At 51.1% G+C, this 9,435-nt stretch overlaps 1 protein-coding gene across 1 annotated transcript in view; it reads left to right on the forward strand.

The window, feature by feature from the left end:
• Window positions 1-6,792, forward strand: part of ERGIC1 (endoplasmic reticulum-golgi intermediate compartment 1) — a 106,140-nt gene extending 99,348 nt beyond the window's left edge. Inside the window, exon 10 of the mRNA XM_007127542.4 lies at window positions 4,875-6,792. Within this exon, the coding sequence (XP_007127604.1) occupies window positions 4,875-4,982 (108 nt within the window). The 3' untranslated portion in view covers window positions 4,983-6,792. The remainder of the gene's footprint in view (window positions 1-4,874) is intronic.
• The last annotated feature ends 2,643 nt before the right edge of the window (window positions 6,793-9,435 follow it).

The following is a 9,435-nucleotide window of genomic DNA, read 5'->3' on the forward strand; positions in this document are numbered from 1 at the left end:
CAGCCAGGGTCGCAGAGCTGGTATCCGCCCCCAGGAATGTTTACTCCAGAGCCTGGTGGAACACAGAGGGATTCAGCCCTCCAGCTGGTGTGGTTGGAACTTGTCCTCTCCATATTATAAGGAATCAAGAGCCGTGATTAAAATGTCAGGGGAACACACACACACCTCCCTTTCAAGGTAGACGAGCTGACTTATTCTCCCCACAGTGGAAGGTCGGGAAGCTGGGGGAGCCGCAGGGAGGAAGCCTCGCCGTAAGAACAGAGGGGCATTATTGATGACTTCTGATGAAAGCAAAGTAATGTGCTTCGCCCCGACTCACTGGGGCCCGCATATCAAATGGTCCTTGTCTTCATTTCTGGAGCTGGGGCTGCTGACCAGAGTAGGGTTGCAGGCCCCGGCTGTGGTGGCCCCTCCTGGCTCAGCGGCCCTGCTCTCCCGTCCTCCACCCTCTCCCCCAGAAGGTGTCCCCCTGCCTCAAAGCTGGGAGATGCAAGAGCGTAGCAGCAGCAAGGGACCAAGGGAACAGGCATTCAAGGATGTATGTGTAACACGGGCAATCCCAGGGCAATCCTGAGGGGTGAGGATTAGCCTTCCTGTTTGTAAAGGTTAGGAAACTGAGGCTCAGGGAGCCATGGAAGTGAGCCCAACATCCTGAGTCTCCTCCACACCCCCAGCTCCTGGGCTGACACCCCTTGTGTAAGTCACCTTTGCCCCCTGCCTGGGGCGTGGGGCTTCTCCTTTTCTAAGACGTTCGTTCATTCATTCGCTCCCTCACTCCCTCACCGACTCTTTTTATCGGTTCTTTCCCACTCACTCATGCACACACACACTCCTTTACTCAGTGAACACGTCCTGAGCCTGCTGTGGGTCGGGCTCTTCTGCTTTCTTCTCTCCCTGGGGCAGTCGGGAAAGCGAGCTTTAAGCAGTAGGGTTGGGGTAGGGGACTGGGGGTGAGGGGTCGCTCCCTGCCTGGCCAAAGACTGGAAACAACCTCTGGCCTGAGGTGCTTTGCCCCCAGGGATGTTCTTCGTGACAAACCCACCTGTCTGGGCCTCAGCTACTCCCTCCGTAGAATGGGCCTTCGGAGGGCTGGGGACCTGAGCAGCTGTAAAGAACCTGCCTGTGGTGCCTGGGACACCCTTGCCATCCTGTCCTTCCATGACTAGCCATTCATTCATTCTCCACAGGTAGAGAATGGAAATTGAGACCCAAAGGCCTGCTCTGGGGAATAAGTGATATTTTACCCATTGTTCTTCTTAGGGTGGGTCTCAGAGAGGTTTAGAAGATCTCAGATCCTAGCAAGAAGGTTGGAGCCTTCCAGTCACCTGGAAGATGAGATTAGGTACCATTTACTGAGCACCTACTAAGTGCTAGGCACTCCAGAGGCATTGCCTGCAGTATGACAGTTGGCAAAGTAGGGACAGTTTTCCCATTTTGCAGATCAAATAACTGAGGCCCAGGAAGGCTCTCCCAAGTCCAGAGTTAGAAAGCGACAGCCACAGCTCGGCTTCTGAATTCCAAGCTCTTTCTGCTGCCAGAGCCAGGAAGGCCACTGTGGGCTCCCCAGTCTTCACACCCCACCTTGGCCGTGTACCCTGAGGAGGTTCACGCCTCCTGGCCTCTGCAGACCATGGAGGCCCGGTTCTCCTAGCTCTTCTGCATGCAGAGCAACACGCAAGGGAACTAAGTGTCGTGGACATGATTTGCTTCGTTTTCCTTTTTATTCATTTATATTCATCTTGGGCCCTATCCTCCCAGGCCAGGGAGATGCCAAGTCACCATCCTTCCTTCCACCAGGCCTTTCTTTATCTCTTCTCAAGATCCCTATCAGCCTCCTGACATCTGTGGTTGGTCATTTCCCCCACCCCCCCATCAGCCAAATGTGGTGAAGCCTGTGATCTTGCCACCACCAAGGTAGAGCCTGAGTCCAAAGACAGAGACATACCCTCTGGTGCAGACTTGTGGCTACATTTATTTCCCTGCGTTTCAGAATGTAGAAACCGTGACCTTCTCGGGATAAGGGATGGCCACAACTGACCACCTTCTGGGATGAGTCCAGATGTGGCAGCCTCCCGGTGCTGGGAGTTTCTGTGGCTATCATCTGTCAAAATCCAGGGCACTCCACAGCCTGGGAGCACCCCAGGACCCTCTCCTCACGACCCCTGCTTCACCTCACACCAGTCACCACCTGCGGATGTGAGCAGGTCAGGCAGGCCAAAGGGGAAATAACGAAAACGGGGTCGTGGCAGCATCAGGCGGGCTGCTAGATTTCTCTCAGCTTTTGAGGACTCCCCCGCCGCCCCACTGAATATGCCAGAATTCCCCCTCCTCCATTGACCGGTGACCAGCACCTTGAATAGACGTAGAATGATGGGGGACATGCAGCCGCATTGGGTGATGTCAGTAGACACACACAGTAGCTTCCTGAAGAGCCCCTTAGCCTTAGGCACCCTGTAAGTAACTCAGACAGGGTCAGCTGCCTGGCGGCTTGCATGCTCCCAGGGCCTCAGTTTCCCCACAGCTCTGTGTTTTCTCATGTCTTCAGTTTGGGTGCCAGGTGTATGTGAATCATAGGCACACGCAGGTTCCCAAGCGTGTAGATGAATATAGATATGTGTGTGTTTGGTTATTTTTTATTTTTTTTATTATTTGCTCCATTGCACTTAAGTCACATTTTCCTATCCTCGGATCCAAGCTCTAAAAGCATTTTGCGGTATAAAATCGCCCATCATCTGATCCACTCTACCAAAATAAACCGGCTCCCCTGCCGTCATCCTCCTTGAAAAGTAGCCCTGCGTCATGCTCTGAGGCCGGCGAGGAGAGGCCTTGCCCACTGAAAACACTTCATAATAATCCCCCCAGCGCCCCCATCCTCCTCTCTCCCTGGGGGGTTGCTCCGGTTTCTTGGGCTGTTATTACTGGAATGCCAGCTGCTCTACTTACAGCCTATCTGTACAGACCTGCTCTGTCTGGGGCCTCACAGGCCTCTGCTTAGCTCACCTCTTGGAAATACAATTTTAAAAATAAACACCGGTTCGATTCACACTTCCCTCTTGCCTCTGCTGTGTCTCCTGGCCTGTTCGCTTGGCACCAGAGGACCCAGTATGGCACTGCTGTCCCCCAGAGTCCTCCGATGGGACCTCCAGGGTGGCCTCAGGGGCCCTCCAGGGCTGCCCAGATTGGCTTCTTCTGAGATCTGTGGTCATTTAAGTGCCCCTTAAATGTGGCAAGGGAGAAAGAGTGAGAGCTCTGGGGGCAGACAGACTTGGCTCTGCCCCACACTTGCTGTGTGACCTTGGACAGACTACTTCCCTCTCTGGGCCCATGGGTACATGAGAGAAGAGGTGCCTTCTTCTGGTGGGTGGTATTGGTTTTTATGAACGACATAAAGTGTGTCTTTAGGGGAAAAGTACATTTAAAGTTTCCTTGCAAACCTTTTATGCACTTTGGTTCTTTGATGGTGCCAGAAAGCAACTCATAGGTAGGCCAGAAGATTTTGAGGAAAACATAGCATTATGTTGACGCATCACAAGTGGAGTCCTGACAACTTCAAAACAAAGTGAATAATTCGTTAGGTGGGCTGTTTCATGCCTGGGAAGCAGCAAAGGGCCATGTTGAGAGTTTTGAATTCTAGTTCAGCCACTAATTACCATGGCGTTGGACGAGTGACTGAGTGTCCCCGTGCCTCAGTTTCCCTGGCTGTAATATAGTTATAAGAATAGTACCTCCCTCCTAGGGTTGGCCTGGGGATTCAGTGAGGCGAGAGGCATGAGCATTTCAAAGCGTGCCTGGCACAGAAAGGTGCTGTGTAAGTGCTGTCTTTTGTTTTAGTTCTTATATTATTATGTGGCAGGAAGTGAGGAAGTACAGGAATACAGGTGACATTCATGACCATCCCATACGACAGCAGTTCTTAATCGGGCAGTTTTGACCTCCAGGCGACATCTGACAATGTTTGGAGACAATGTGACATTTTGGTTGTCACAGCAGGGAAGAGAAGGTAGTATTGGCATCTCACGGGTGGAGGTCCAGGATGCTGCTCATCCGTCTTCAAAGTACAGGACAGTTCTGACAGCAAAGCATTATCTGGTCCCAAAAGTAAATAGTGCCGTAAGAAACTGTGCCCCGATACAAGATTTCTGGTAGCAACATAGGCCCCTCTCTCCTCTGTAGCACTTGCCTTTGTTGTAATTTTGCATTTATTGGTAAGATTATTTGATTACTACCCGTCCCACTGATATAGTACAAGCTTCTGAGCGTGAGAGGAGAATTGTTTCTCACTCCAGCCCATCCGGGCCAGCGCTGCCTATTCAGCCCACCCCAGATCTTACTCAGTCACTGGCAGCACTGGGCCTGGACCTGTCAGTCCCAGGTTCAAGTCCCAGTTTTGCCACTTCTTGGCTGTATGCCCTTGGGCCAGTGTCACTGCCTGTCTAAACTTCCATTCCTTCATCTGCAAATGGGATTGCAAATATCTGATAAATTTAGAGTAGAAATTAAGACCACAGGCTCCAGAATCAAAGACGTGCCCAAGTTCAAGTCACAGCTCTGCTGCTTATTATGCGAGCGTAGTTACCTGTTTAAGCCTCAGTTTCCTCACCTCTGAAATAGGTCTAATAATCCCCCTCCTTTCAGAAGGTTAATATGGGAATGAAAGGAGCTGATAATGGTTACTTTTATTATTATTTCATTCATCATCCGACAAGTGGAGTTTTTGAGCCCAGAGTATGTTCCAGCCCCTGTTGGTTACCACGTGGTGGGCCTAATGGGGCAGAGCGTCTGCGCTTGCTGAGCTCATCATCTCGTGATTTGGGAGGGGTCTGGCCTGGTGCTCCCTCCAGCGCTGACCTCTGACCTCCCCTCACCCCTTTCAGATCTGTGCCATCATCGGCGGGACCTTCACTGTTGCCGGCATTCTGGACTCGTGTATCTTCACAGCCTCGGAGGCCTGGAAGAAGATCCAGCTGGGCAAGATGCACTGACCACCCGCCTGGCCCGATGGCCGAGGACCCAGGGAGACCTCCAGCCCTGTCTCCAGCGCCCCGTCTCCGCCTGCCCTCTATCTGGCCCAGGATCTGTCTGCGTCCCAAAGTGGGGGTGAGGGGAGGGGGGGGGTGGCTCACGGGTTCGCAGCTACCTCTTTTCCCCATGTTTAACTGTAGATGAATTACACTGCCTGCAGTCTGGGTGCCCCTTTCTTTCCCTGAGGAGCCCCAACACCAGAGTCAGGCAGGGAAGGTTCGGGGATGCTGGAGACCACTCATGGGAAAACTGCAGTCCTTTCCCTGTTGGGCGAGCAGCTCAGAATCTATGTTGACTAGCTAGCTCTCAGCCAGGCTTTGACAATCTCCCCACCGTTTGGTCCCACTAATCACTTGGTTTCTCCCCTGGGCAGCCAGCCTGCAGACCTGGGCTCTGGGCTTTGGACCAGGCTGCCCAAAGGTACCTCCCACCTGGTGCCTTCAACAAAGAATGGTACTTCCCAGGCAAGGCCCTGATACGTGGCCCAGTAGATGGAGCCCTTGCTTCTGTTCCATCCCTTCCTGCCCGACCTAGAGCCCAGGCCTCAAGGCCCTCACCCCCACCCCTTTCTTTTCTTCCCCAGAAGCAGATGCCCAGTTGCTGGGCAGCAGCTGTGTAGACTCAAGTCTGCCCACTGGTCCCTGGGTACGTGGCGAGTTCCCCTTCCTCTCACTCTTCATCTTGTTCCTCTGAACCCCCTGCCAACGTGCCTCAGCCCCCGTGCTGTGTGGCCACAGCATGGCTTGGTGGACGGGCTGGCTGTGACTGGGAAGTCATCCTTGGAGAGCCAGACATGGTTTGTGCACTTATGTCCAGATGGGAAGCATCCTTTTCCGCGACCCGAAAATAATCATGTCTCAGCCTCTCCCAGGCGGCTTGCCGTCAGTCCCAAGGCCTTAGGTGGGGGAAGCAAAGCAGACCAGCCCTTCTCCCATCTTAGCATGTCCACCTTCGGGGCTCCCAAGGGTGCATAGCGCTTGGACCTCTCTGCAACCCAGTTGTGGCCCACTTGCCCCACCAAGCTTCCCACTGGCTGGCCACACACTAACTCGGTCCTGGTTCCTGGGGCAGCTCCACTGTTTCCTCACTTGCTCTTGGGTGGGTCCTTACCCCACTGCTCCCCCCCCATCCTTCCCCTTTAGTCCTGAAAGGGAGAGGCAATGGTCCAGGCATGAATTACACCCAGGGAATTTTAGGTATGCCCCCCACTTCCCAGGGAGAGAGCCGCCCACCTGTTTTCCATTTATATCAAGATTGTTTGCATACTTTTGTAATTAAGGGGCGTGTAATTAAGGGGAGTGGAAGGCGTTTTTAAATTATCTCTGTGGATGGTTCAAGTCTCTGCTGTTTGTAATTTTTGACTCTAGATTCCAATTAGAAAAGCTTCCCCCTTTGCATATGAGTTGACGAATGTCAGTGTAAACTGCATTTGGTTATTTCTGGTATCTGTGGCCACTCAGATGGATTTTTTTTTTTGCATTCTCTTTCCCAGTTACAGAAAGGAGCCCCTTGGGTGTGTGAATACATGTGCCTGTAGAGGGTGGGCAGAGCAGGGTGGGGAAACGTGTGGCATACAAGTGAATTGAAATCCCACGTTTATGCATTAAAAAAAAACCCCAACTCTTGAGGACCTAGGGGATGTCAGTTTCCTGTGGAAGAGACACCTCTGACCCATTACTCTTATAAACAAAATCTCAAGGGAAAAAAATGTTTTAGTTCTTTCTCCACTCATTGGGTTCAATTAGATTAAAAGGCTGATTTTCAGAAATACTGCTGTGTGTTGCTTTCGACTTGATTGTGGCTGGATAGCCCGGAGGCTGGGATCACAGTCAGAACATTCTAGAGGAGAATTTCATTCTAGAGGAGAGAAACTGGGAAACGTGGAGAAGATCTGTGAGCATGATCAGAAAGTCAGGACCCCTTGGATTCAGTCCTTCCGTTATTGAATCCCTACAGAATGTCCTCTGATCTGCTACTTGCTTTTTTCTTTTTAATTTATTTTATTGAAGTATAGTTGATTTACAACCTTGTGTTAACTTGATCTGCTCGCTTTCCAGTTGTGTAGCCTCCGGCCAGGTCCTTAACCTCATGGTGCGGTTGCAGAAATTAAATCTATAATGGGTGCAAATAAGTTATACTGGATCAGAACAAGCTCATGTATGCAGGAAAGTGGTACACAGTAAATTTTCAAAAATGGTAGTTGTTCCGTATAGGTATTCCCAAATAGAATAAGGGAGATCCACCATCAGCTGTGAGAAAGGGACTTCCATGGACATTTGCCCTCCTGCTGCCCAGTCCTTCAAGGCCTTCACTGGAACAGCACGGACGTGGATAAACACGTCAGAGATGAATGTGAGAGCGAACCAGTCTGCGAGAAACTCTTCACTGACCCTCCCCGTTCTCTCTTTAACATTCTGTGCGATACTTGAATTACTGTGACACTCAAAGCTAGTGATGGAGAGCAGATGCCCACCGGTAGTCAATGAGGTGTGCTCCCAAACCTGTCTGTACCAGCTGTGCTTTATGCTGTAGTGATGTGATGTGACTTAGTTAACCAATGAAATATAACTGAAAAATGAAAGTCTAGTAAAACTAAGTTGAATACTTTGGAGAGACCTGATAAAGGTGAGTTGCCACGCCCTCCTCAAAATGCTACCGAATTCAGGGAATTCCCTGGCAGTCCAGTGGTTAGGACTCTGCGCTTCCACTGCAGGGGGTACTCAGCCCCTACCCCCACCCCCCAAAAAAACCCCCACGAATTTAATGTGAATAAGGCAACTGAAAAGAGGTGGGGTGGGGCAGTCCTTGAGGATTCTGCATTCACATTCAAAGTAAGTTCTCACTCCATGTTAAAACGAAACCTGGAGCCCTGCGGTTGGTTTATGTAAGCACATAGTTTACGTAAGGAAAACGAAGAACTCCAGCAGAGGTTTCTCAATGAAAAGCCTTGCTCAGGGTCAAAAGATGGGCTAATGTGGGGGGGTTTTTTTAGTTTGTTTTGGGGGGAGCACAGGCTCCGGACGCACAGCCTCAGCGTCCAGGGCTCACGGGCCCAGCCGCTCCGCGGCATGTGGGATCTTCCCGGACCGGGGCACGAACCCGTGTCCCCTGCATCGGCAGGCGGACCCTCAACCACTGCGCCACCAGGGAAGCCCGCCTTTTTCTCTTTTAAAATATTTATTTATTTATTTGGCTGCACCTGTCTTCGTTGCGGCACGAGGGATCTTTGTTGCTGCATACGGGATCTTTAGTTGCTGCATGCGGGCTCCAGTTCCCTGACCAGGGATAGAACCTGGGCCCCCTGCATTGGTGTTACCGAGTCCAAGCTCGCTCTGCTCGCCGCACGACAGGCCAATAAATAGGGGAGACAACGTGCTGAGGCAAGGAAAACAACTTTATTCAGAAAGCCAGCAGACCGAGAAGATAGTGGACTAGAGTCCCCAGAAAAACCATCTTATTGGGGTCTGGATGCCAGTTTCTTTTATAGAATCTGAGAGGGAAGTAAAGTAAAAAAGCAGCATAGAGAGGGAGAGGCGAGGAGGAAGTAAAGTAAAAAGGGCCATCAGTCTTGCAAAACATCTCCTGGAGTGGCCAGCCTCCGGGAGGGGATGTGTTAATTTCTTCTTTCTTGCAGCCATTCACAGGTGGGTAGGGTTCCCTGAGGCAGGCCATTATGTATGATTATAATAAAAGCAACGAAAAGCAAAGGCTAAAATCAAAGAAACAGATCCAACATGGAGTCAAAAGTCAAAGAAACAGATCCAACATGGAGTCAAAATTGGCTCTTCCCTGTTACACTGGGAGTGCAGTCTTGACCGCTGGACCACCAGGGAAGTCCCGAGCCAATGTGTTTTAAGTTGATGTAAAACCTTTAAGGTATATGTGTGTCATTTTTATGATTTCTCCCTTGAACCAGTTCTTTCATTTACTAACCAAGTGCAGACTATAGTGTTTTCGTGCAAGAGGATTTCTCAAGCAGGGCTTATGGTGCAAACCCAGAGAGGTGTAGGTGACGAGTTGGGGGCTGTGGTGGTTCAGGCAGAAAAGGCTTCTCCTGGGGAGGTGTTACAGCTGCGGAAGAGGTGAAGTCGTAGAGGTGCTTCGGTGAGGAGCGACCCTCACATGCTGAGCTCACACTGCTTGGGGTCGAGGTGGGGCTGTGAACCTTGGGAAGAAGTGGGGTGTGGCAGTGAGACTCATGAGTGGCAGCTGTATAGTTTTTATAACTAAAAGTCACAAATTTGTTTTTGGTTCTTGCCCGAAACAAAGGTACACATTTTCTCAATGTGCCAGGGCACTGGCGGTCCTAATCCCTTTTTTTTTTTTTTTTTTTTTTGTGGTACGCGGGCCTCTCACTGTTGCGGCCTCTCGCGTTGCGGAGCACAGGCTCCGGACGCGCAGGCTCAGCGGCCA

Source organism: Physeter macrocephalus, chromosome 2, assembly GCF_002837175.3.
Source record: "Physeter macrocephalus isolate SW-GA chromosome 2, ASM283717v5, whole genome shotgun sequence".
Taxonomy (NCBI): Eukaryota; Metazoa; Chordata; class Mammalia; order Artiodactyla; family Physeteridae; genus Physeter; species Physeter macrocephalus.